A 27554-nucleotide genomic window follows, 5' to 3' on the forward strand; every position below is an offset into this window, starting at 1 on the left:
TGTTGTGCTGGTATGAGTGGATCAGACACAGCAGCGCTGCTGTCCACTTTATTAGACTATTAGACACTCCTACCTAGTTGGTCCACCTTGTAGATGTAAAGTCAGAGACGATCGCTCATCTATTGCTGCTGTTTGAGTTGGTCATCTTCTAGACTGTCATCAGTGGTCACAGGACGCTGCCCATGGGGTGCTGTTGACTGGATATTTTTGGTTGGTGGACTATTCACAGTGAGGTATTTAAAAACTCCAGCAGCGCTGCTGTGTCTTATCCACTCATACCAGCACAACACACACTAACACACCACCATTATGTCATTGTCACTGCAGTGCTGAGAATGATCCACCACCTAAATAATACCTGCTCTCTGGTGGTCCTGACCATTGAAGAACAGGCTAAAAAAGTATGTAAAGAAACAGATGGACTACAGTCAGTAATTGTAGAACTACAAAGTGCTTCTATATAGTAAGTGGAGCTGATAAAATAGACAGTGAGTGTAGAAACAAGGAGGTGGTTTTAATTATATGGCTGTTCAGTGTATATGTGTGTGTGTGTGTGTGTGTGTGTGTGTGTGTGTGTCTGTGTGTGTGTGTAATTTTGAATTTTGAGTTTATATAGTTTATGTAGATTAGCATGGTGGTGATGTTCTGGGACTTGGGTCTGGGTCAAATTCCCAAGTAGAGTTGTCAGGGTCCTTTCCGTGTAGAGTTTGCATGTTCTCACTGTGTCTGTTTGGGTTTCCTCCAGTAGCTCCTGGTTCCTAATACAGTCCAAAGTCATGCAGTCAGTCCGATTTGAGCTACTAAAATTGTTCTAGGTGTGAATGTGTGTGTGTGTTCTTGCCTTGAGATGGACTAGCAAACTGTCCAGGGTGTTTCCTACCTTTTGCCTGGTGAATTGTATCCACCACAACCCTGATTGAATAAAGTATTTGGTCATTTTATTCCAGGGGGTGCTAATATTTGTGGAGGGAACTGTACAATGTTTTTTATTTTTCTAATTAATTATCATGCTTTTTTTTTTATTGTTAAAGTTTTAATGTAATCATTTTTTTTAAGATGGAGGAGTTAGTGAAAAGGATGCTTTCTATGGTTCTTCAATCCAGATCTCCAATCGCCCTTTCACGACTACAGGATGAATATAAACAAATGACTGGTGAAACCATACCACACAAACAGCTGGGTTATACCACACTGGATGATATGCTGTACAACATGCCGTCTGTGGTGCAACTGGAGAAGTCCCGCTCTGGAGAGGTAAGCTGAAATATTAAGAGGAAAACATCACTGCTCATCTGACATTTGCAAGAAAGCAACAGGCTGAATACATATATCATATACATATAGAGGTAAAGGCACTTTGTAGTTCTACAATTACTGACTGTAACCCATCTGTTTCTCTACATACCTCCTTAACCTTCTTTTACTCTGTTCTTCAATGGTCAGGACCCCAGCAGGACCACCACAGAGCAGGTATTATTTAGGTGGTGGATCATTCTCAGCACTGCAGTGACACTGACATGGTGGTGGTGTGCTAGTGTGTGTTGTGCTGGTATGAGTGGATCAGACACAGCAGCGCTGCTGGTGTTTTTAAATACCGTGTCCACTCACTGTCCACTCTATTAGACACTCCTACCTAGTTGGTCCACCTTGTAGATGTAAAGTCAGAGATGATCGCTCATCTATTGCTGCTGTTTGAGTTGGTCATCTTCCAGACCTTGATCAGTGGACACAGGACGCTGCCCCCGGGGCACTGTTGGCTGGATATTTTTGGTTGGTTGACTATTCTCAGTCCATCAGTGACAGTGAGATGTTTAAAAACTCCAGCAGCGCTGCTGTGTCTGATCCACTCAAACCAGCACAACATACACTAACACACCACCACCATGTCAGTGTCACTGCAGTGCTGAGAATGATCCACCACCTAAATAATATCTGCTCTGTAGTGGTCCTGGGAGTGTCCTGACCATTGAAGAACAGCAGGAAAGGGGGTTAACAAAGCATGCAGAGAAACAGATGGACTACAGTCAGTAATTGTAGAACTACAAAGTGTTTCTATATGGTAAGTGGAGCTGATAAAATGGACAGTGAGTGTAGAAACAAGGAGGTGGTTTGAATGTTATGGCTGATCAGTGTATATCTGCACAATTATTTACCTCTGTATGTATAGTTATTTAGCAGCGTCTTGATACAGTTATAGTAACAGTTGTATAGTTATTTATTTTACACATCTTTATTATCACTGTTATTATTATAATACATATGTACCTACCCAATCCCATTCTCATTTATGCATATTATTATTATTATTATTGTTACTATTATGTATATAGTACTATGTACGGTACATAGACATAATACCACATATGTAAATAGCTATAGTTATAAACTGTTAAAAACTGCATTTTGTTGCCTTGTTCCTGTACCTGTATCTGTTTCTGTATCTATCTATTTATTGAAAGTGTGTTACTGACAATTTAGTCTTTTACATCACTGTGGATGTATTGTGGCTCACACTTTTCTGCAAAATTGTTTTATTTCTGCTTCATTGGAGGGTTTTGAGCATGAACTGCCGGATGAAGGTCTTTTCACAGCATCTCCATGGGATTCAAGTTTTGCGCACACTAAATTGTGTACATTGACCTTAACATTGAAATCCCAAGAATGCAATTAAAATCATGTGTATATAACCTTTTACTTCAACTGTGTTTTTAATTGTAGCTAGCTTTCTATTTTCTAAAAAAAAATTTTATTTATCATTCACTATTAATCGTTATGTCATATATTCTGTACTTTGTACTGAACATCATGTTTGTTACTCAGCAGATACAGCTCTCTTTCTGTTCTGCAGGTAATTTGTAGGGCTGAAGTGGGCAATATGGCGGCTAACATCACAAACCTAGTGGCTCGTCAGCATGAAGCCAAGAAGACAGGCCGGCCTCAAATGGTGAACTGCCAAATAAGGGTCACACCCTATGGACGGATGGTAATAAATGGTAGGAGAAATACAAAAATCTGGTTGATTGTCTATTAAACACTTTTTATTCTAACATTTCCACCATTGTGGTACTAGTGCTGGAACTGCTGCTGTTTCAGGGCACCATCAGCCTAATGGTGTTTCGACTGGTTTACTGGTTTTGTTATGGTGTAAAATAACAAAACTCATGGATGGGTTATATGTTGAATTCCTGGTTTGGAGACCACATTTCACAATCCAAATGTCGGATGCACTCAGTTGCTTGTATCTGTTTATTTATGGTATTTAGGTGTTTTAAGTGTTGTTAGCATTAAAATTATCAATGTAGCTTTTTGATTTAAATTTTTAAATTAGTTGCACTCTTCTTTTGTAGTAGTGGTTATGTAAATTAAAGTTGACAACATAACAAAATGACAGCGCAACCAAGCCTTGCCTCAAAATCAAGCATTTCAGCTGCAGAACTAAAAAGATGTTACCAGGTTCTTGTCTAGGGATTGGTAATTCTTAATAAGCAAAGTGCTAAATACCATCTTTTACAGTTTAAATATACAGTGTATCACAAAAGTGAGTACACCCCTCACATTTCTGCAAATATTTTATTATATCTTTTCATGGGACAACACTATAGAAATAAAACTTGGATATAACTTAGAGTAGTCAGTGTACAACTTGTATAGCAGTGTAGATTTACTGTCTTCTGAAAATAACTCAACACACAGCCATTAATGTCTAAATGGCTGGCAACATAAGTGAGTACACCCCACAGTGAACATGTCCAAATTGTGCCCAAAGTGTCAATATTTTGTGTGACCACCATTATTATCCAGCACTGCCTTAACCCTCCTGGGCATGGAATTCACCAGAGCTGCACAGGTTGCTACTGGAATCCTCTTCCACTCCTCCATGATGACATCACGGAGCTGGTGGATGTTAGACACCTTGAACTCCTCCACCTTCCACTTGAGGATGCGCCACAGGTGCTCAATTGGGTTTAGTCCATCACCTTTACCTTCAGCTTCCTCAGCAAGGCAGTTGTCATCTTGGAGGTTGTGTTTGGGGTCGTTATCCTGTTGGAAAACTGCCATGAGGCCCAGTTTTCGAAGGGAGGGGATCATGCTCTGTTTCAGAATGTCACAGTACATGTTGGAATTCATGTTTCCCTCAATGAACTGCAGCTCCCCAGTGCCAGCAACACTCATGCAGCCCAAGACCATGATGCTACCACCACCATGCTTGACTGTAGGCAAGATACAGTTGTCTTGGTACTTCTCACCAGGGCGCCGCCACACATGCTGGACACCATTTGAGCCAAACAAGTTTATCTTGGTCTCGTCAGACCACAGGGCATTCCAGTAATCCATGTTCTTGGACTGCTTGTCTTCAGCAAACTGTTTGCTGGCTTTCTTGTGCGTCAGCTTCCTTCTGGGATGACGACCATGCAGACGGAGTTGATGCAGTGTGCGGCGTATGGTCTGAGCACTGACAGGCTGACCTCCCACGTCTTCAACCTCTGCAGCAATGCTGGCAGCACTCGTGTCTATTTTTTAAAGCCAACCTCTGGATATGACGCCGAACACGTGGACTCAACTTCTTTGGTCGACCCTGGCGAAGCCTGTTCCGAGTGGAACCTGTCCTGGAAAACCGCTGTATGACCTTGGCCACCATGCTGTAGCTCAGTTTCAGGGTGTTAGCAATCTTCTTATAGCCCAGGCCATCTTTGTGGAGAGCAACAATTCTATTTCTCACATCCTCAGAGAGTTCTTTGCCATGAGGTGCCATGTTGAATATCCAGTGGCCAGTATGAGAGAATTGTACCCAAAACACCAAATTTAACAGCCCTGCTCCCCATTTACACCTGGGACCTTGACACATGACACCAGGGAGGGACAACGATACATTTGGGCACAATTTGGACATGTTCACTGTGGGGTGTACTCACTTACGTTGCCAGCTATTTAGACATTAATGGCTGTGTGTTGAGTTATTTTCAGAAGACAGTAAATCTGCACTGCTATACAAGCTGTACACTGACTACTCTAAGTTATATCCAAGTTTCATGTCTATAGTGTTGTCCCATGAAAAGATATAATGAAATATTTGCAGAAATGTGAGCGGTGTACTCACTTTTGTGATACACTGTAATTTTACATGGTAATGCTGTTGGTTGCACTATCGCCTCATAGCAGGAAGGCCCTGGATTTGACTCCCTGGCCAGGTGGCCATCTTCCTCTATATGTAGAGTTTGCATGTTCTGCCTGTGTCAGTGTGGGTTTTCTTCTGGGTGCTTCGGTTTCCTCCCACATGTCTAAAGCCATGCAGTCAGACTAATTGGAGCTACTAAAATTTTCGTAACCAAATTTTTCATTAAAATGAGACTTGATCCGCCACTTTTCACTCTCTGTTCACTGCTAGCACATATCATTTGCACCTGGTTAGACGGTGGACCGAACCATGTAAATAAAAGAGTGGTGAAGGCACTAAAGAGGCTGTCTGGATGTTTAATACTTTGTAATAAAGAGACAGGCCCTCAGAATTGTCCCAACTCCCCTGCTGTCCACCCCCCATACAGCAGCCCTGGGTGTAATAACCTTTAGTTCCAGTCCCTGTAGTGCTGTCATTTGATAGACGGTAGTTATTATGACTTCTGTTTGTTTACTCCATTTAAAGGTGCGCTCATCTTAAGACATGTTATGATTAGATACTTAGTTGATTTTAATGCTTCTTTTACTTAATTTGTTTGTGGACAGTCTCACCATACTGATATCGCAGAGAGATGAATATTTATCCATGTAACTGGTATTTATCTATTTATCCAAGCAACCAAATCATTGTTTTTGATTGGTCAAAATGCAAAGTTTTATAAATTAACTCCAAAATAAACAATGTGCAATCTGAAACAATGAAATACAAATAATTAAAATACTAATTTAATTTAGTTTTTTAGTGCACTGCATTTCGCAGACACTAATTGGACTTAACATCATGGTTAACATCAGTTTGTTAAGGTATTTATTGTGCATACGGATGTGTTGGGGCTTAGACTCTAAGGTGACTGTGTCCTAGTTACACTCCTCTGAGGATATAATGACAGTTCTGCAGATGCTAAGAACAAAGCTCACTATGCGGCCAGCGTGCAGCCAGTACTGTCAGCCTGCTGGACTTTTAGTATCAGGGCTGATTCTGGATCAGTGTCTTAGTGCAGCTGTATGATGATACAGCAGAAACACAGCAGCTGTCTTCTCGCTTACACTAGAGCCATGCAAAGGAAGAAAAGGGGGAATGAAAGCAGGAGAGAGGAAGATAGAATAGAAGAAAGGAAGCTGAAGGAAGAGGTAAATTGCTAGCCTGGTTTTGCATTTGTGTTTTAGCATTGAAGATTAATTTTCCTTCTTTAATTACTCTCCTCCTTTGCAGTCTGTCTCTCTCCTCTCTTGGTTAGTCTGCCAGACTGTAGACTGGTTAGTGTAGGAACATGCCAGGCTAAAATATATACAGTATCTCTAATGCCAGATTGGAATGAAAATGAAAAATTGATTCATGCTGCATAGCGGAATACTCTAATTTGTGCCAGACAGGAAGGTACAATACCGTCTTCTTCCAGTCAAAGCAGAAAGATGTGAATTCATTTTACAGTGAATGTTAATGCAAGAGGGCTTGTATGCAGTGCCATTATGATTTAGCTGAAAGGTTTTACAATGTAACGCAATATTTTTATCAGACACTCCCATGTCTGTATACAGACTGTGTTCTGTATTTGGACGTTTTAAGAAGGTGATATAAATTGTGTATTTAGGATGAGCAGGGTTGTGGCATGACAGTTTTAGTGCTGTACAGCTTTTGAGACTAGGGTGTAATTCTTGCCTTTGGTTGTTGTGTCTGTGTTGAAATTTGTATGCTCTCGTCATGGCCATTTTCTCCAGGTTCTCTGGTTTTCTTTATAAAATGAGTAGATGGTTGATTTACATGGCTCCTGATTAAGAAAAAAATTAAATATGTGAATCTGATGCATTACAATGGAGCGTGTATGGCATGGATACTGGTGTCCACTGAGGCAGTGAACAAGATAGAGATCCGCACAATTATTTTGTTTGTTCTGCTTTACTCTTTTATATGCATTTCAAAGAAATGCTTTGGTGAGAATCAAAGTTGTTTAAAAAAATACTGTTAAGTCACTCAGGTGGCGCAGTGTTAAAACACGCTAGCACACCAGAGCTGACATTTCGAACTCGTCGCCATCCGGCTGGGCTGTGCGGCTACATGAACAATGATTGGCCGTTGTTCATACAGGGCAGGAAGCCGGATAGGGACCTCAAAACTCACGCATTTATGACCTCTGCTGGCTGATTGATGCTGCCTGCACAGAGTCGAGGAATAATGTAATCAGGGTGTGGCTCTCCGTACACAAAGCTGATCCGCATATGAACTCGCCTCGTGCAGGTGAAAAGATGCAGTCGGCTACTGCACACGTGTCGGAGGGGCGTGTGTCAGTCTCGCACTCCAATCAGCAGTTGGGATCAGCATCAGTCGAGAGGAAGCGTAATGCAGGCAGGTAATTGGATACGACTAGATTAGGAGGAAAATTGGGGAAAAAGTTTTAAAAAATACTGTTAGGATCTTGCGTCAAGATTATCTTATTAAGTACGTAATGTCAGGTAAATCTGGTTACTGCAGACTATCCCTGCTATTTTTTGTAAATATGTTTTTGTATCCTTAGTTGTTTGAATCTTAAGTTGTTTGCAGCAAGTAATTGAGGATTTTTTACTAGGATTATTGAGGATTGTTTATTATTTTTGTATACATACTGTATGTTTATGGTAAAATAGATTTCTATTACATGTAAATCAGTGGCGGCTGCTGGTCTTTCAAAGAGGGGAAGCTCATTGTCGGCTTACATCTTAAAATTTGTCAATTTATTTATATATAAATTGTGCCCTCGGTTCCTTTTCAAGAAAATGGCCTGAAATGGGTTGCAGTTTGTCTTTCGACTTCACTCGCGAAATCCGCGATGGGACTGAAGCTCCCAGTGATAGCTGTCAATCAAAACGGGATTCAGCCTTTCGACTGATCCTCCAATCATCTTGCAGAAGCTCAGCGTCCAGACCTGCCCACAGCTCCATTCACCCCCAGAGACGCTCAGCGTCCGGGGGCGGGACAAAATCGTGGCATTTATCCAATGACCGGCGAGTTTCAAAGCAATGAAAAAAACCCTCTCCATGCAGCCCCATTGAAGTGAATAGACGCTCAGCTTCTATGGGCAAATGCATTGACGCTCCGGGAATGTATGAGAAGTTCGAGTCAGTCGATTTGTGATAAGTAGCTGATTCTGAACGAACTCGTCTTCGAGATGAACGTGTTCTAACGCATTTGTAGTCAATGAAATGTTAACACAACTGTACATATTTGACCATTTCATTTTTTACATTTTAGGGGAAGCTGAGCTTTCCTTGCAGTCTTAGAGAAATCGCCACTGATGTAAATGTAATATCCTGACCTGCCATGCTCAGTTTGGACTGGCAGGTAGGGGTAATGTAATTATTATTATTATTATATAAATCAAGTACATATTACTATGGTTTATATTTATGTTAATAAAATAGTGTAAATATTATGCTGTAAAGTTTGTTGTCTCTAAAAGAATATATTTTCCATAGCCCAGCCCAGGTCATCACTGAGGCAACCTGATCACATAGGTTATCAGGGTCGAGATGGATATCATGGACGGAGCATGAGGGAGCCTCAGCCTGACAGGAGAGGCAGTAAATCCAGCACTCCACCCAACACACCCAGTAGAAAAGGCAGCCTACCGTCTGACAGGTACAAAAAATATCAGAAAGCATTCAATCTATCCAAGAGCACCCTTGGCTATATAATCTTGCTGCATCCTGTTTGCTTCAATTATCGCATAGATGTGTAGATTCCCCTTGTAATTGGACTTGATTGGATATTGTTTGAAATTGCACACATCTGTGGATCTTCACAATCAAATTCTTGTTATGCATAGATCATGGCAAGGATATAAAACAGTATCTAAAGCTTTGAGGACCACAGTGGCCTTAATGATCTCGAAATGAAAGAACTTGAGATCATGAGATCCTAAAGTTGGCCTTGTTCAGAGTGGAAAAAACCCAACAGGCCCTCTTAAAGACTTGAACCTGTTGGATGGCCAAACATCTCTGCACCACACCAACAGGTCTTCATGACAGAATGGCCATTCTTTAGCAAAAGGCATATAATAGCCTGCTTTGCTGAAAGGCACTTAAAGGACTGGCAAAATAATGAGAATGTTTATCTGGTCTGATGAAATAAAAATTGATCTTTCTGGGTGATATAGAAAGCACTGTCTGGCAAAAACAGGTGCTGCCTATTACCTGGCTCACTACTACGAAGAATGGGATAAAATGCCCAAAATCAGGTGTACAAAGCTTGTAGATACATATCCAAAAAGACTTTCAGCTACAGTTGCTGGCAAATGGGCTTCTCCAAAGTATTGAATAAAGAGCCTGAAGACGTTTGTGAATAAGAGATTTCAGGTTTTGATCTTCAGTTAGTCAATTAGATATTTCACTTTGTCATTATGGGTGATTAGATTGAATTATATCCATTCAAAATTAAAATCCACAACAATAAAGTGTGCAAAATGTCAAGGGTTTTGAATACTTTCTGAATCCACAGTACCTGTATTATTTAAACACAGATATAATAAACTAGTGTTTTCTTTGAGCCAGCTATTGAGAGTCAAGATATAAGAGCAGATGAAAAAATACTCTTCCCCTTTCCCTCCCTATTTCCTGTGTTTTCAGCTCTCGGCTGCTTTTCTTTCTCTGCACATCCCCTGACTTGAATTAGAAATGCAGAATCCAGAGATGCTAGCTTTTGAATTAGCCTGCAGTCTGTTTAGTCGTTGAATGAATGCTGCTGTGTGTGTGTGTGTTTCTGTGTGTGAGAGAGAGAATATTGTGTGTGCGTCCATGTGTGCATAGCATCATTCCAGCCTGCAGTCAGTGCTTGTCAGACCAAACAACAGACTTTTACCAATCAGCTGTTTTCTGTATCTCCTGCTGTGGCACACACACACAATGCGGCACAGCGAGCTGGTGTGGCATAACTAAAGAGCTGAGCCTGGGCTCACTAATCCACCTGCCATCCCAGATTTGCCATTATAAATGAATCTGCAGTGAATCAGCGCTTTTCTTTTAGCGCAGTTTTCACAGAAGGTTTGAGCAGTCTGACACCTGGAATTAAATGAAACAAGAACCACTCTGTTTTGTCTGATTTAAACAGACTAATCGTAAATGGCATTTAAGCTGAATGAAATAAGAGCCAAAAGCTTTTAACCACTGTACAGGAACTTAGAAACATTATGTTTTACTAATCTTATATAGGAATTTCACACTACAAAAAAGAAAGGTCCTGGAGTGTGCAGCATAATATGAAATTAAAGCTTAACATTGTGTTTTCATTTTCATTTAAGTGCAAGTTCCAACCTCAGCTGTGCTATAGACTAGCTGGGTGCCTACACAGACACACGACTGCCATGTCTGGTGTGTTTCTAGGGGAGAGGGACAGTGGATGTTCAGGGATTTCTTATTACTGCTGCAATTACAGCCCCTGCTGGCCGGAGGAAGTGTCTTCACAAGGGTTGGTTGTTGGCAAATGGCAGTGTGTGGTCTCTAGCAAGTGAAAATAATTGACTCTAATAAATAAAATGGAATACCCTGGACGGGGCACCAACCACTCATCGCAGGGCTTCAGCCACCCCCCGACATAGCCAGTCATGTCTGTGTAGATGCCCAGCTAGGCAATAACACTGCTGAGATTTGATTTGGAGCAGTTTTATGCCAGATACCCCTTCAGATGTGACCATCCTTATTTTATCTGACCCCTTCCCCCTTCTTCCCGACATTGCCAATCATGCCTGTTTATCTAAATATTCAAAAAGCCCTACCTATGCTGAATCATTATTTTGCTTGATGTTACTGTCTATACACAGTGGTCCTAGTGGCTTGTGTAGGCAGACAGATCAATATTGTATTTTTTTATTTGTGCTAATAAGAATGCCTATAGCATTTCTCTGCCCAGCAACCTAATTGTGAAGCAGTGTCTCTTGCAAGCCTTTGATTAAATTCAGTAGGGGGTTGAGAGCCCTAGCAAGTTCTATAGATTACCCATGCAGGTTATTGGCATGTCTCTGCGATTTGCAAAGAATAACTATGCAAATTAAAACATGCACAAATGGGTAAAAAAATAATATTAAAATGTAGTTTTTAGCTTTTATCTGCTAGTTTCTAATTTGATCTTACAGGGACAGTGTTACAGTATTGTTTAGGAGTGGGATTTAAAATGTTTTATTAAGCAATGTTAATGTTTAATGTTTAAAATGTCTAGAAACGACTGTTGTTAAAACCTCTGCTGGTTTCCAAATAACTTACATAATGTCTAGTTTTCACTACAGTAACTGCAGCAGTGGTGCAAATTGGCATTAGATTAATATCCGCCCTTGGACGTATAGTCATCAGTCTTACATTTATGTCCTGTAGTCAGCACCATACAAAAATAAAAATGTGAAAATATTGTTCTTGTGGTAACTAAGAAAACAAAATTTTCTGTGTGCTCTTCTTATTTTTACACATTAAGTTAATAAGAGGAGTTTGATGCATCTTGCTAGAAGGTGATGATGCTTGTTTCCTGCTTGTTATGAAATAAATTGTCACAAAACATACGTCTTTTACCTTTTTATCAGAACAGATAAAAGGATGACCCTGCCACCACGACTGCAAAAAGAGATGCATGCTCACCTATCCAGAACCCCTCAACTGAGCAGTGGTAAGTGACTGAGACACTGACTAGTTTTAATCAGAGCTAGTTTTGTATCATGTGAAATCTGTGTGTACAGTATACGTATATCCAGAAACTTTGATTTTATTGGTCACATATTATGCAGATTTTAGCTCTACATAATGTTTTTATATTTAGGTGTTTATTTTTTGTATTATTATTTTTATATTTATGTGTTTATATTTACAGCTTCCAACCTTAATGAAATTACACACTCAGCAAAATCTAATTCTCCTCCTTCAAGTCATTACAGTCCCAAACTGGTGCAATCTCGCCTGAAAGAGGTTCTGAGCAAGCACAGCAATGGCTTCTGGGTGTCCAAGCTTCCACAATTATACACAGAGCTATACAAGCAAGAGCTGCCTAGTGAAGCCTTGAAAGATCTGGAAAAGTGGACGCATATCTGCACAGTGAGTTCAGCCTTAGGGACTTTGTATTTATTGTTGTTTTTTAATAATCCTGCATAAAGATTTATAATGAATAATTGTGCAAATAAAACATGAGAGTGTGATTTCATAGAGAGCAGGTAGTCACGTGGCGAATGCTGACTAGTGCAGGACAAATCGAAATCAATGAATTACTGTCAGCAAGTGAAAGACCATGATGTACAGCACACGGGAAAAGTGTGTCTCTCCACACACAACGCTGAGCTGCACTGCACTCGTCAAAGTGCAGGTGATAAGATGCATACGGCATGCTGCCCACGTTTCGGAGGGGGCGCGGGTTAGCTTCGTTCTCCTCAATCAGAGCGGGGATCGGCATTGCTGGAGAGGAAGCATGATGCAATCGGGCAATTGGATGCGCTAAATGGGAGAAAAAGGGGAGAAAATGGATAAACAAAAAATAATGGTATGAAATTGTGTTTTTGGTCAAAAAGCGCAAACTTTCACTGAAATTATGTGAGAAATCTAACCTGTAACTGGAGTTATTATTATTATTATTATATGTTATTATTTTAAGAAATGTTAAGAATGTGTGTGCATTAAATTATTTGAAAAAGCTAATGTTATTAATATTTAATATTTAAAGCCCCCTCCATGCAAAAAAATATTTGCAAAGCTTTGCATTCATCTAATCACAAATCTAAACACCTAGAATTTGCTCTAATGTACTAGAAATCTATGGTCAGATGGAACAGGCATAGAGCCAGCTGTGTGATACATGATCCAAAAAAAAAACATCCATTAAAAATGATTACATGGGCAGAGAATCGAGCTTTTGCCATGGCCACCTTAGTCTCTGGCATGAGCTAAAGAGGGGATATCACAAAGGAAGACCTTGAAGACTGGAAAATGCTCTTAGATTCCTTGCTTTTGATTGCTCAGGCTCATCAATTCAAATTAATTTCCAGTGTGATACTGAGCCAGATAAATGAATAAGATCTTAATAATATTTGTAAGGATTCTGTTCAGAAAAGTTCTGTAATTAGCATCAAGTAACCTTGTGGGAAATGTTGCTTTTAAAAAAAGACTATAATGAGTGTTACTTTCTGTGTCTAAGTCTTTTTATTCAATGTGCAGGTTGAGAAACCATGCAGTAGCAAACCTAACGAGCTACTGTTATACCCTGCCAAAGATCCCATCCGAATGACAACCCGCCCTACTCCTGCTGTGAACCTTCCATCAAAGCGTCAATCCTCCCAGAAGCCCTCCACCCAGATGCAACAAGCTCCTGGAACAGCACCCACTTCTACCTCATCATTTACTGCTCTGCCTGAGGACCTCAAGCAAAAGCTAGCACAGCTACTTCTCAAATACAGCAGTGGCGTGTGGTCTCACGCACTCCCTAAACTCTTCCAAGATACCTACAATACTAAGCTGCCTGACTTTGTACTTGACAACTTACACCTGCTGTCAGATTTGTGCACCATTGACTACCCAATGCCGGACAACACCAAAAGGGCAATCCTGTATGTGAAGGTAATGAAGGATGAAAACTGCAATCGGCCAAACTTGGAGGATCAGAGGGCGAGAGAGGTGGCAGGAAGACGTCTCAGTACTCATGCTGTACCACCTCTGCTTATTCCCATGGAGGAGTACCCTTCAGTGCTGGTGGTGGAAGCGAGCAACACCAATAATGTTGTCATCAGGTAATAAGAAGGTCATGTAAGGTCAACACTTTTTTTTTTTCAACCCCTTTTTCTCCCACTTTAGCGCATCCAATTTCTACCCATCAATCATCCTCTCACTAATGCTGGTCCCTCCGACACATGCACAGCAATCGAACATCTTATCACCTACACTTGACGAGTGCAGTGCAGTACAGCGCTGTGTACGGAGAGCCACACCCTCTACCGCACTCCTTTCCCATCTCCGTGCAGGCGCCACCAACCAGCCCACAGAGGTCGTAATCGCACTAGTCTGAGAGAGAGTCCCCATCCGGCTTAATCCCGCCCCTATCTGAACAACAGGCCAATCGTTGTTCATGTGGCCGCTCAGCATTAGCCGGCAGGCAGAGCTGAGATTCTATATGATGTATTCGAGATCTCAGCTCTGGTGAACAGCATGTGTTTTTACCGCTGTGCCACCTGAGCGACCTAGGTCAACACTTTTATGCATTTAACCCCCCTTTTTCCCTAACTCAGCAGAGCCTATTCTGCTGCTGGGGACACCAATGGCGCCCAAGGAGGGTGTATGTTTGACTGACACACACTCCCTCTGACTTGTGCGCAGTCCTACAAATCCCTTCCCATGCTTCGGTGGATTTGCGCATGAGGTCGGCTTTGCATACGAGGAGCCACACCCCAATCTCTGTACTTTCTGTACAGGCACCCTGGGCAACCAAGATCCTTACACAGTTGATAACCCCACCTCTTAGTCTGGTCTTTTCCACCCAGCAGACTGGAAGGCAATTTTGTCTGCTGCAGGCATTAGCCAATTATGCCTGCTAGAGGGCGCCCAGCCAACCGGTAGCAGAGCCGAGATTCAAAACCGGGAGCTCAGAATCAGAAGCTGGTGTGAAAGTGGATTATCCCGCTGCGCCACCTGAGTGCCCTTTCATTTCATAAGCTAGAATTAGAATCTGTTGTTTACCCCCAGATTTAATCAAACATTTTCCAAATAAAATAAGGACAACTTTGACAAGCTTATTATGCAAATATTACCTCTGTTTTTTTTTCTATATTCAAGATCTCTGTTGCATGTCATTTGTCTACTGGCTGTTGAGCAAGCAGTTCCTTTCTTTTGGAGAAAATAGTATCTTTGTTTGATACAGATATATAGGTCAGGATTACTCCAAGGCCCAGGAAAAGCTGGAAGATGAGATGAAGGAATTCTACAAAAAGGAAAACACCAGGACGCCACTAAACTCCCTTTCACCAGGCCAGTTAGCTGCAGTAGTTGGTGAGGAAGAGGACATCCTCCGGGGACAAGTGTGTGAAGTTAAGTCTGATAGTGTCAAGGTAAGTTTGGCAGTTTATAAACCTATTCTTGTAAATGTAAAGATGTTCTTGTCAAATATAACAGTTTTACAGATTAGATTCTAATAACCTGAATAGGGCACTTCTAAATCCACAGGAAAATGTGCTTAATTTCACACACCTTGTGTTTCAGATTTTTTTTTTGTGCTACATTCATGGCATTAAATTCATCAAATAACACTCATGAATTAAATGGAAGCTACAATACACAGCACAGCCTACCTTAATAGTTTAGTGTTGATCTAGAACATTTAGCGATGGTACGAGATTAATTTTAAAGACGAAAATTCTCGTCCGTGTATTGACACCCCCACCCTTCCTGCATCCCCAGAATTGGTTGGGAGTTTTTCAACTCATTTACCCAAGTAGTGTTTTTAGCTGCTTTAGACTTCGACATCTTGGACATTTTTACTAACCGATTGCTAAGGTAACCGAGCGTCTTTAGGGTTGCTACGTTTTTAAAGTTAGAAATAAACTGTACACAGACGAACTATCGGGAGCGTAATACTTTACTGACTTTGTCTTTTGAGCACAGACTACAGACTAGAGATGATCATGTGTGTAGAAAAGCACACTTTTCCTTTGATTATGGAATCCCCAAAAGGACAAAATGCACTCAATACATAAACACACACATCAAACATTGTCAGCACACTACACCACAGTTTGTCTGTTACACTAACTTAATTGTCAATACAAATGTTAAATCGCTAAATACAAACCTTAAATTTTGACTTTTACAGCAAATTTTCACAGCCATAAATTAGGTGGGGCCTTAGTAATGAAGCAACACTAAATTTACCACTGCTGAACTGTGTTGTTCCAGGTTTATTTTGTGGATCATGGCGTGTCTGAGATCATCAGTAAAAACAAGCTTATAGAGTTGCATGAAAGATTTTTTAAACTGCCTTTCCAAGCCACAAAGTGTAAATTGGCCGGTAAGTTCTGTTTCCAAATTGGTCCTAGGAATAAATGGATACACGTCAAAGAAATTTGCCATATTAATAATTTGTGATGTTCTTTTACGTCTCTGGATGTGTGTTAGGCCTCGAGGCATTTTATCAGAAGCCGACTGTGCTGCAAAAGTTGGACTCCATGGCAAGTGGTAAAATCCTACTGGCTGAGATCTTAGAGCGAGAAGAAATTCCACTGATGGTGTTATATGATACCTCTCAGGAAGATGACATTAATATTAATGCTTCCTGTCTGAAAGCCATACAGGACAAGTCTCTAGAGAGCCCTCTGCAGGTACTTTACCAGTTTTGGTCATACTAGGATGTGGAATAGTCGTACAACCCCCAATCAGAAAAAGTTGGGACACTGTGGAAAATAGTTTTCCATGTGTTTTATTTAATTGCAGACAGTATGAATCCAGGATATTTCATGTTTTGTCTGGTCAGCTGCATCCATTCCAGCATTTTAAGACTGCACATTCCAAAAAAAGTTGGGAAAGGGAAGTTTAGGGCTAGTAATGATGTAAAAAAAAAAGAAACTAAATAATGATGTGATTTTAAACAGGTGATGTCAACAGATGATTGTAATCATGATTTATAACAAAAGCAGTACCCATTGAGGAGCAAAGATGGAAAGGAAAGATTGGAATGGATTTGCATATTTATCCATCTACAGTGCATAATATCATTAAACGATTCAAGAAATCTAGAGGAATTTCAGTGTGTAAAGGGCAGTAGCTCAAGCCTAAGTTGAAGTTGATCTATATAACCTGATATAACCACATGGGTGAGGGATTACTTTGGCAAACTTTTGTCAACCACTACAATACAGAGTTACATGCACAAATACCACTTAAAACTTTACTGTGCAAAAAATGTCCAAAATCATGTCCAGTTGCATTTTCCATACTGTCCCAACTTTTTCTGATTTGCAATTGTATTTAGTAGTATTCTTTATTGAGTTTATTGTTCATTATTGTGCCATAGGTAAACAGCACCAACATAAATGTAAGTGTGACCAGTGTGTGTTCGGATGGCACATTCTCCTGCCAGCTACCCTCTCAAGGCCTGATCAAACTCAATGAGCTCCTACAGAAAATAGAAAGCTATTTTATCTCAAAGGTACGAACACAGGTGCGTGTGCATGTTCATATTTTACTGTTATTTTTTCAAAACTGTGGAAACAGACACTAAAGTATTTAAAGAACATTATTAGAAGCAGTAATCTCTGGTGACCCATGACGTCTGTGTAATTAAACAGCATTATTTCTATTAAAACATTGTAATTAAAATATTCCATTTTAAGTATACCCTAATATAGTGCAAATATTTGAATACATTATAAAGAAAACATATGAAGGATTATTAGAAATTCCATACACCTACAGTGTATCACAAAAGTGAGTACACCCCTCACATTTCTGCAAATATTTTATTATATCTTATCATGGGACAACACTATAGAACTAAAACTTGGATATAACTTAGAGTAGTCAGTGTACAACTTGTATAGCAGTGTAGATTTACTGTCTTCTGAAAATAACTCAACACACAGCCATTAATGTCTAAATGGCTGGCAACATAAGTGAGTACACCCCACAGTGAACATGTCCAAATTGTGCCCAAAGTGTCAATATTTTGTGTGACCACCATTATTATCCAGCACTGCCTTAACCCTCCTGGGCATGGAATTCATCAGAGCTGCACAGGTTGCTACTGGAATCCTCTTCCACTCCTCCATGATGACATCACGGAGCTGGTGGATGTTAGACACCTTGAACTCCTCCACCTTCCACTTGAGGATGCGCCACAGGTGCTCAATTGGGTTTAGTCCATCACCTTTACCTTCAGCTTCCTCAGCAAGGCAGTTGTCATTTTGGAGGTTGTGTTTGGGGTCGTTATCCTGTTGGTAAACTGCCATGAGGCCCAGTTTTCGAAGGGAGGGGATCATGCTCTGTTTCAGAATGTCACAGTACATGTTGGAATTCATGTTTCCCTCAATGAACTGCAGCTCCCCAGTGCCAGCAACACTCATGCAGCCCAAGACCATGATGCTACCACCACCATGCTTGACTGTAGGCAAGATACAGTTGTCTTGGTACTTCTCACCAGGGTGCCGCCACACATGCTGGACACCATCTGAGCCAAACAAGTTTATCTTGGTCTCGTCAGACCACAGGGCATTCCAGTAATCCATGTTCTTGGACTGCTTGTCTTCAGCAAACTGTTTGCGAGCTTTCTTGTGCGTCAGCTTCCTTCTGGGATGACGACCATGCAGACCGAGTTGATGCAGTGTGCGGCGTATGGTCTGAGCACTGACAGGCTGACCTCCCACGTCTTCAACCTCTGCAGCAATGCTGGCAGCACTCATGTGTCTATTTTTTAAAGCCAACCTCTGGATATGACGCCGAACACGTGGACTCAACTTCTTGGCGAAGCCTGTTCCGAGTGGAACCTGTCCTGGAAAACCGCTGTATGACCTTGGCCACCATGCTGTAGCTCAGTTTCAGGGTGTTAGCAATCTTCTTATAGCCCAGGCCATCTTTGTGGAGAGCAACAATTCTATTTCTCACATCCTCAGAGAGTTCTTTGCCATGAGGTGCCATGTTGAATATCCAGTGGCCAGTATGAGAGAATTGTACCCAAAACACCAAATTTAACAGCCCTGCTCCCCATTTACACCTGGGACCTTGACACATGACACCAGGGAGGGACAACGACACATTTGGGCACAATTTGGACATGTTCACTGTGGGGTGTACTCACTTATGTTGCCAGCTATTTAGACATTAATGGCTGTGTGTTGAGTTATTTTCAGAAGACAGTAAATCTACACTGCTATACAAGCTGTACACTGACTACTCTAAGTTATATCCAAGTTTCATGTCTATAGTGTTGTCCCATGAAAAGATATAATGAAATATTTGCAGAAATGTGAGGGGTGTACTCACTTTTGTGATACACTGTATGTGTGTAACAAACATAATTTTTTTTTTTTTTTACATTTTTTCTGTAAGGTCCCCTCAGAGCCATCCAGACCTTTCTGTGGAAAATTCTGTTTGGTTCGCTACAAAGACAAATGGTCTCGAGCTGAGGTAAGTAAGAGTCGACTTGGTCATGTGGATTGCTGTCTCAGCTGCATTAAAGAAGCATCTCACTTCAAGACCAAATATGTAACAGATTAGCAGAAAGCTAATTACCAAGCTGATTACCAAGATTAACTCAAACTTTAGTATAAAAATTTAAAAATATATCTTATTGACAGTGCTCAGGTGGCACAGTGGTATTCAAATCCCCAGTGGTGCTATCGACCAGTCAGGCGTCTACATACAGACATGATTGGCTATGTCTAAGGGTTTGGGGGTTTGAGTGAGAGTTACTAAATTGCACCCAGTGATTCCGGGGACCCACTGCAACACTGATCAGGATAAAGCAGTGGGATGAGATGAGATTGAAAAAAATTAGTAAATTTTTCATTTGAAAAATACTGTATGCACTATTAAATAAATATTAAACCACAAACAATAGGTGGTAATTTAACTGTTAATTTTTTTAAACAACACAAAATCTTAACCATAATTAATGAAGAAAAGGCTTTTCATGAGAATTTAGAGTATATATATGTGAAAATTTGTGCCCATTGGGTCAGAAAAGCTTTTGTAAGGTCAAGCACTGATATTGGACTAGGACTAGGACTAGGAGTTCCTCTGTATCAGAATTGGACCAGAATTGTAGGAACAGTTTAGGGAAGGCACTTTACTGTTCTATCATGGCTGTGCCATTGTGCAAAAAGTCAGATAAATATAATTTATTATATATAATTGATTTTATACACCTGTTAGCTGTACGTGAACTCAAAAATTAGGTGTCCACATAAATAGTTTCAATGGATTAGGTTCAAATTGATGTTATTACACCATATTTCATGTTTGTTTATTTAATGAAAACTGAAAGAGCACCTCATCTTGTTGTAATACGCAGATAACTAACCTCCATGGCAGTCGGGTACTAGACATCCTGTATGTGGATCTTGGGGTACAGGCATCAATCGAGGTGTCTGAGCTGAAAGAAATCCCACCTCCTTTCCTGCATGACTTCATCTCCATCCCACCACAGGTCAGACAGCAGAGAACAGCTTGACAGTGGAATTTGCCTAAATGTTGTCTGTACCAAACACAGAATTCGCTACTCAGACTGTAAATATTGCAATTATATTTGCATGTGGATACAATCTTTCCTCTCTTCATCTCCACAGGCAGTGAAATGTTGTTTGACAGACTTGTCTCTGAGTGTGGGCTCCTGGACTCCAGATGCAGTACAGTGGCTGAGAGACACAATTCTGCATCGCAGTGACATCAGTTTGAAGGCAAGCTTTTACTATAGTTGTAATCCAATTACACATGGTAAAGCGGGACTTGACTCCCATTGTTCTGCATTATCACATACATTTGGTTTACTCATCATTGCTAGTTGATCAGCAAACCTAGGGAAGGATGTCAAACCAGCATGAGGTAGTTCAGTCAGCCCTCAAGCACTAATACAAACACAATTATCAACAAATCACCTGTATGCAGTTGCACAGGTGGGTTTAGAAAGGGAAAACATAAGCAGGCAGTAGTTGTCAACATGGACAAACAGTATCAGCAAATAGGAACAGTGACTGCTTACTGAAATTGACTTTACAGAACACATACTCCAAATTAGGGTGGCACAATGGCTTGGTGGGTAGCACTGTAGCCTCACAGCAAGATTCCTGGCTTTGTTTTCCTTTCTATGTAGAGTTTGCATGTTCTCTCTGTGTCTGATTGGGTTTCCATAGTTGCTCTGGTTTCCTCTCACAGTCCAAATACGCAGTCAGGTTGATTGGAGCTACTTAAAATTGCCACTAGATGAGAGTGTGTGTGTTTCTGTGTGTGTGCTCGCCATGTGATGAACTGGCAACCCTAGAATAGGATAAAGTGGTAGTAAAACAGACAGTGAATGAAAAAATGGATGCTCCAAATTGACATCCACACAAAGAACCACATAACTGAGTCCCTTTATGAGTGAGTCTCAACAAAAACTGCACTGTAATGTTCAGAAAATTAACATTTATAACAGCTGCTGTTTTATCTTGGTGTAGAAGTAATAAAATTGGACCTCTGAGGAATAGTAAAATGATTATGGCCTGAAAAGTCAAATCCTCTACACCTGGACACCTTTATGTTTGGAGGAAGGGATTTCTTTAAGCCAAAATGTATAGTAAAGGATTGTTACATATATATTTATAATTTTATTATTTTTGTCTGTGCCCTGTACATCTGTCTGTTTGTATAACTGTTACCTTTAACTTTTAACTGTTACTTTTATTGAAATGTAAAACCTTAATCTACTGATATCTCCTCTGCAGATTGCTAAAGTGGAAGAAAGCAAGCGTCTGGCCCATGTGTACTTGTTTACTAGTAAAAACCATGAACTTTTCCACAGCCTTAATCACCAGCTTGCCAACTCCGATCTCTGGAAGCGCCAGAAGGATGTCTTTCTAAGCAACCATAGACCTCTAAAGAACATCAGCCCACCTACAGCCTCTATCACTGGCCCTACACCCTTCACTTCCCCTATAGTCTCTACTGACAACTCCAGCACTACCGGAGAGAGTAAGGCTCTATACACACCCAGGATGGAGTCAACCTATATGGTTTCCCACAGCACCCCGTATGCCAGTCTTGCTCTGCCACCTGTCCTGGAGCTGCCCAAAGTGGGTCAGAATATAGATATTTATGTGTCAGTAGCATGCCACCCGGGACACTTTGTGCTACAGCCCTGGCAGGATATGTACCAGCTGGCGGTGTTAATGGGAAAGATGATATTGTACTATAACAAGACAGAAGAAAAGCTGCTCAAGGTGGAGAACAACCAGGTGTACGCAGCCAAAGTGGAAAACAAGTGAGTGTGTATTTGTGGAAAATGACATCCATACCAATGATGTTTTAGAATTCATGTTAGGTAGAGCTTTAAGCTATCGATTGATTAGCCTAGCCTACTTGTCCAATGTCAGTGTTTGACCTAACAAATGCTCTTTTGACTAAATGGCCATTAAATGGCCGTTAAAAGTATGTCAATGTATATCTCACAGTTATTATAATCTGATGTATTTCTGTAGTTGGCATCGAGTGCTGGTGAAAGGTGTCCTGACCAATGGACTGGTGTCTGTTTATGAGCTCGACTATGGCAAGCATGAGTTGGTCAGCTGCGCTTTGCTGAGGCCCCTTATCCAAGAGTTCCGCCAACTCCCCTTCCTGGGCATCACTGCTCAGCTAGCAGGTAATAGACAGAATGGATCTTGATCTTAGCGCTTAAAAACAAATGCAGGTTGGAGTGAGTAGGATTTGTATTTATGATATGAATGCAACTAAGAAATTAGTTTCAGTGAAGTGGTGTGTACTCGTTTACATATTATGTACAACTGACGTCACACTTTACATTGATTTACATGAATAATGATTTGGTCACACAGGCTGTGCTCATCCGACTTGGAATGTCATCTGTCAATTCAGTTAATTTTTTTATGGCTTGTTTATTATTAGACGACACACATTTCCACTGAAATAGGGCCAGTAAATTGGTGCAGTTTTTAAAATGGGTTACATATACAGTATGAGACCCTGCAGTTGTGTGTTTGAGTATGTATAGATTGTTGGGAAAATGGCAGTTATATCCATTTAAAATCACTCATAATGATGTAAAATGTATCTTGTTCACGTTCATGTTTTCCGACCCATTATTTAATACTTTGTAGAAGTCCCTTTGGCATTAATTACAGCTGCAAGCTTTGCGCACCTGGATTTGAGCAGTTTATCCCATTTTTTATGGCAGGTCCTCTCAAGCTTAATCCGATCTATTGGATGGCAAGTGTTTGTGTCTTTATATCACTCTGCCATATAGGCCTAGGTTATGGGGTGCTGCAAAGATGGACGTCAATACAAGTGGTTCTCTTATATATGTACAGGATTTTTGTAGCGGTTTAGGAATGACCATTGGGTTCTTTCTTATCTCCTTGTCCAAGAGCCTTCCTGGTTCCTGGTTGTGCCAAGCCTCTTCCATTTTACAATTATTAAATCCACTGTTGCCTTGGAAACGCTCAAATCCTTAGATATTGTTTTACATCCTTGCCCTGAGCTATATCTTGTCTTGGTTTGAAAGTGGGCATCCACAGACAATTCCATTGAATTCATGGATTGGTTTTTGTTCTGATAAAAAATGATTTTGTACAATCAATACAAATTGGACAGATTTTAGTTTTTGTGTTTTGTTTATTGTTAAAAAAAAAAACATGTTTTTATTACCTTATTATATGGGTCATTGATTAACCGGTTAGACAGAGAAGTCATTGTTTAATGCTGTCATTTAAAATGTGTAATTTAAATTCATTTCCAACATCCAATGCTTTATTAAAATTGAGAGCACAGCTACAGTCTGTAAAGATTTTAAACAGAAAATGTTTTTTATGTATTTTTATGATTTAAATAATGAAGGGCAGAACTTCTAGACATTAAATCCCAAATGGTAAAGCCAGTTTTAGTCAATATGGGGTCAGACTGCATGTTAAAGCTTGCACCTGTGGAGGGTTAGCATTTAATTAACATGTTAAGTTAGCGCTTGAAATGAACTGTTTGCTACCTACTTTGCATAAAATCTACATTTGGAATGCTGAACTGGTTCTGCTCACAGTGTTCCTACATTACTGATACCTGTGCTATATTACACTGCTTTAATCATTAGAAACATGATCAGGTAACATCACTGTTGACAGCTTGGATAGCGTGAAAAGACAGCAACTAGGGGTGGGGTGGGTAAGCAACCCTAAGCTCAGCTCCTGTGAAGAAGAAGATAGAAGAAAATATACTTTATTTGTCATATATACATAAACAGTACAATGAAATTCTTTCTTCGCATATCCCAGCTTGTTTGGAAGCTGGGGTCAGAGCGCAGGGTCAGCCAGCTTACGGCGCCCCTGGAGCAGACAGGGTTAAGGGCCTTGCTCAAGGACCCAACAGTGGATTCTTAGCAGAGCCTGGATTTGAACCGCCAATCTTCCGGTTGATAACCCAAAGCTCTACCCACTAGGCTACGAGCACCCAGGGAAAGTTATTGATCAAAGACACCCTCAGGGAAGCCTAAGAGGAGGTAGAAGGAGCTTCCCAGATGGACAGAACCAAAGCAACAGACCAAAAATTACTATAAAATGACAGTGCGAACAAAGTGCATCTGTGGCAAACTATGTTTGTTTGTTTGTTTATTAGGATTTTAACGTGATGTTTTACACTGTGATTACAGTCATGACAGGAACGATAGTTACTCATTACACAAGGTTCTTCATTTCACAAGGTTATATCAAACACAGTCTTGGACAATTTAGTGTCCCCAGTTCACCTCACTTGCATGTCTTTGGACTGTGGGAGGAAACCAGAGCACCCGGAGGAAGCCCACACAGACACGGGGAGAACATGAACCAAAGAGGCCAGTTTAGAATGGGATGCAAGTTCTACGATCATTTCTTCTACCAGTATTTGCTGCAGTATCCAAATGGCTGTAAAGAGCATTGCAAGTAATAACAGGAAACATCTGGAGGGGAAAAACATCTGATGGATGCTATGAATGCTATTCCACATCGACCAAGCTGTAGTTGCCATCTGTTAAAATGCTGGTTTGTTTTAAAGGCCGCGTTGGCTCTTATTCACCACATGTCATTTTGCAAGGAAATTTTAGGATTAGGAAAAGCTTCCCTAAGCCTGGATGTCTAAACACATTACCAATATATAGTTTAAAAGTAAATAGTAACATTAGTATGAAATACTTTCATTCCCAAATCAAAGTACCATGTGCTGGCTGTGATGTAACGTTGATTGCATTTGTTGCCTGCTCAGGCTGGCAATGGTCTAGCGAATTTGACTGCTGTGCCACCCAAACACCCTACTACAATGTTTTTAAGTTGAGAAATCTTACCTTGAATAAACTTTTATGAACTCTCCTAACAACTGTTCTCTAACTTTGACTATTAGTAAGTAGATTTTTTGTGTTCCTTTCTCACGCTGATGTATTTCTTTAATTATCCTTTGTCCTGTCTTTGATTTCATCATGTGTTTCCTGCTAGAGTGCTAGAAGCATGAACCCCCAACCCCCCGCCCTGATAATCTACCCCATATTTCTTTTACATTCCAAAAAAATGCCATTAAGTTGATTAAATTGACCTTAGGATGTATAGGTGTGATACTAAGAGATGGATTGTCACTCCGTTCAATTATATGGACCCACTGTGACACTGACCAAGATGAAGCAGTTACTAAAGCTAAACAGTATTTTTCTGACTGTATTTTGCAGTGGTAAAAATGTAGAAACGTAAATCTAACCCTTTATAAATCGTTTCTAGGCGTGAAGGCCAGGCAGTGGTCTGAAGAGGCTTCCATTGTGTTCAGGAACCACATGGAGAAAAAGGCGCTGGTAGCCCGGGTTGAATCAGTGCAGGATGCAGCACAGCCATGGGACCGTAAGCTTACCGTGTACCTGGTGGACACGTCTCAGGAGGACCGAGATATCTGGATCCATGACATCATGGCTGAGTTTACTGATGAGCTCACCAAAGCAGCGTAACAGTTTTGCTCACGTTCACAGATCTAGCCGTGCTTGTTACTCATCTAGAGGTTGGAACTAATGCATTTGACACTAGAAATCTATGTGCTATGACCATTAATTTATACATGGCAGGAATTTTTCACCTCACATTGCTCAAATTGCTGTTGGATGATCACGTGTTGGCATTCCTGACCTAAATCTTATGTTTTGGTTTTAATATTATATCAGCAATTCTTTATTCAAGCCCTTCTGTAACAAATCCAAAACATTAGTGTCCAGACTAAAATCATGACACCTGACCAGGGTGGATGGTCTCTGGATACCTGCTTTCCCTGTTTATAAGTACCATTCAGCTAAAGCTTGCTATTTCTTTCAAAAAGACATTTTCTCTGTGAATATATTGATTACTTTTTACTGTTCAGTAACATATTCAAGTCTGTTATGTAAGGCAGTCAGGTGGTGCAATGGTGAGCCCGTTACTGCTTGGATCCAGGGATCGATTCCCTAGAAGCATCTACATAAAGACATGCTTGGCTGTGTTTGGAGGGGCTGTGATAGATTGGTGTCCTGTTCAGGGTGAATTGCTGCATTGCGCCCAGTGATTTTGGGAAAACTGGACCCGCCACGACGCTGTCCAAATTTAAATTGCTTTAGTACTTCTGTACACATATTTTTCCATAATGTTAGACGAACACAGCCACTCAACTCAGTAAACTACTCAGACTGTCAAAGCTGCCGCCTTCTGAATCATTTTATCTTTAATAGTCTTGGTTTATTGTATTTAGGCATTTAAATTGGGTTGCCAGGTGTCTAATCTTTAATCGGAAACCAAACAAAGTTTTCACTTTGTAGTCCAGGAACGTTTTGAACACATCACTGATTTCAACCTAAATCATTTTGAAATAATAATGCAACATTACAGTCAGTTTCTGGGTTAAACATGTAAGTGAAGCACATAAGACACCTATTATGTTGGGTGGAATCTGGCAACATAATTCTCCATTCTCCTTTATCTGTAGTTAGGCCTGTTTTTAAACAAACAGCATTTGCCAAGTAACTCCTATTACACAAGCTGTGCTATCTGTAACACGGCTATAGACCTTCTATAATGCCCTGTGTGACAAATCTAATGTTATTGAAGAAACATGGTGAACTAAATAGAATTTTGTCTTTGTCAGTAAGTATCCTAAATTGAAAAGAAACATAAATGTTTCTTATTTCATTCAAAAACTTTAAATTACTTAAACATGGAACTAGAATCTGTAGAAGTGACTGTACTTCTGTGCCTTTTTCTGTTGTCTTATCAGGCGATTCATCATTTACAAAAGGTTTTGTGATCTTTAAGGACGTCATTTGGGGTGACTTTCATTTAAACCCGACTGTACAATGTGAATAATATTTAGCTGAGCAGTCTCAAGCGAGTCTGACTAAGTTGTTTACAGTGCTAGTGAAACATTCCCTTTGCTCCAGCAATGTGACCGAGCTCAAAAGGTATCAATTATGGGTTTGGAGTTTTACTCATTATTTATTTAGGATTTCTTTATATTTTATTTATGCAGATTGCATGGGATCTGTGGGCTGTTGCAGAAATATAACAGTATAAATTAAATTTATAGCACTGATGTGGTTGAATGGCATTTCATTAAGCTGAATACTAAATATAGTATGATTTCACTGCACATGTTGATGGTTTAAATTAAATAAAGTTTTTAAAAGTGGTTTGGAGTGTTAATGATGATTAAGGAGTATACAATATCTGAAT

General features: G+C 40.3%; 1 protein-coding gene across 3 annotated transcripts; it reads left to right on the forward strand.

Moving 5' to 3' along the window:
* The first annotated feature begins 791 nt into the window (after positions 1-791).
* Positions 792-27511, forward strand: tdrd7b (tudor domain containing 7 b). Of its 3 annotated transcripts, none has more exons than XM_062994221.1 (16): positions 792-1254; positions 2849-2993; positions 8626-8788; positions 11715-11797; positions 11999-12219; positions 13330-13898; positions 15023-15209; positions 16054-16165; positions 16273-16475; positions 17168-17314; positions 19198-19275; positions 20162-20296; positions 20436-20546; positions 21570-22105; positions 22323-22483; positions 25590-27511. In XM_062994221.1, the coding sequence occupies exons 1-16, from the start codon at positions 1057-1059 to the stop codon at positions 25808-25810; spliced, it is 3270 nt and encodes a 1089-aa protein (XP_062850291.1). In that variant the 5' UTR covers positions 792-1056; the 3' UTR covers positions 25811-27511. The 3 variants fall into 3 exon arrangements, with proteins under 3 accessions (XP_062850291.1, XP_062850293.1, XP_062850292.1); XM_062994222.1 differs by lacking the exons at positions 792-1254; positions 2849-2993 and adding exons at positions 6269-6306; positions 8402-8491; XM_062994223.1 differs by lacking the exons at positions 792-1254; positions 2849-2993 and adding an exon at positions 6244-6306.
* The last annotated feature ends 43 nt before the right edge of the window (positions 27512-27554 follow it).

The sequence above is a fragment of the Trichomycterus rosablanca genome, chromosome 4 (assembly GCF_030014385.1).
Source record: "Trichomycterus rosablanca isolate fTriRos1 chromosome 4, fTriRos1.hap1, whole genome shotgun sequence".
Lineage (NCBI taxonomy): Eukaryota > Metazoa > Chordata > Actinopteri > Siluriformes > Trichomycteridae > Trichomycterus > Trichomycterus rosablanca.

Bases quoted from the DNA above. Each gene is read 5' to 3' on its own strand.
- tdrd7b (XM_062994221.1), top strand. From the start codon at position 1,057: ATGGAGGAGTTAGTGAAAAGGATGCTTTCTATGGTTCTTCAATCCAGA. The intron at 16,166-16,272 runs GTAAGTTCTGTT...GATGTGTGTTAG, and splicing joins CACAAAGTGTAAATTGGCCG to GCCTCGAGGCATTTTATCAG. The intron at 22,106-22,322 runs GTGAGTGTGTAT...GTATTTCTGTAG, and splicing joins GCAGCCAAAGTGGAAAACAA to TTGGCATCGAGTGCTGGTGA.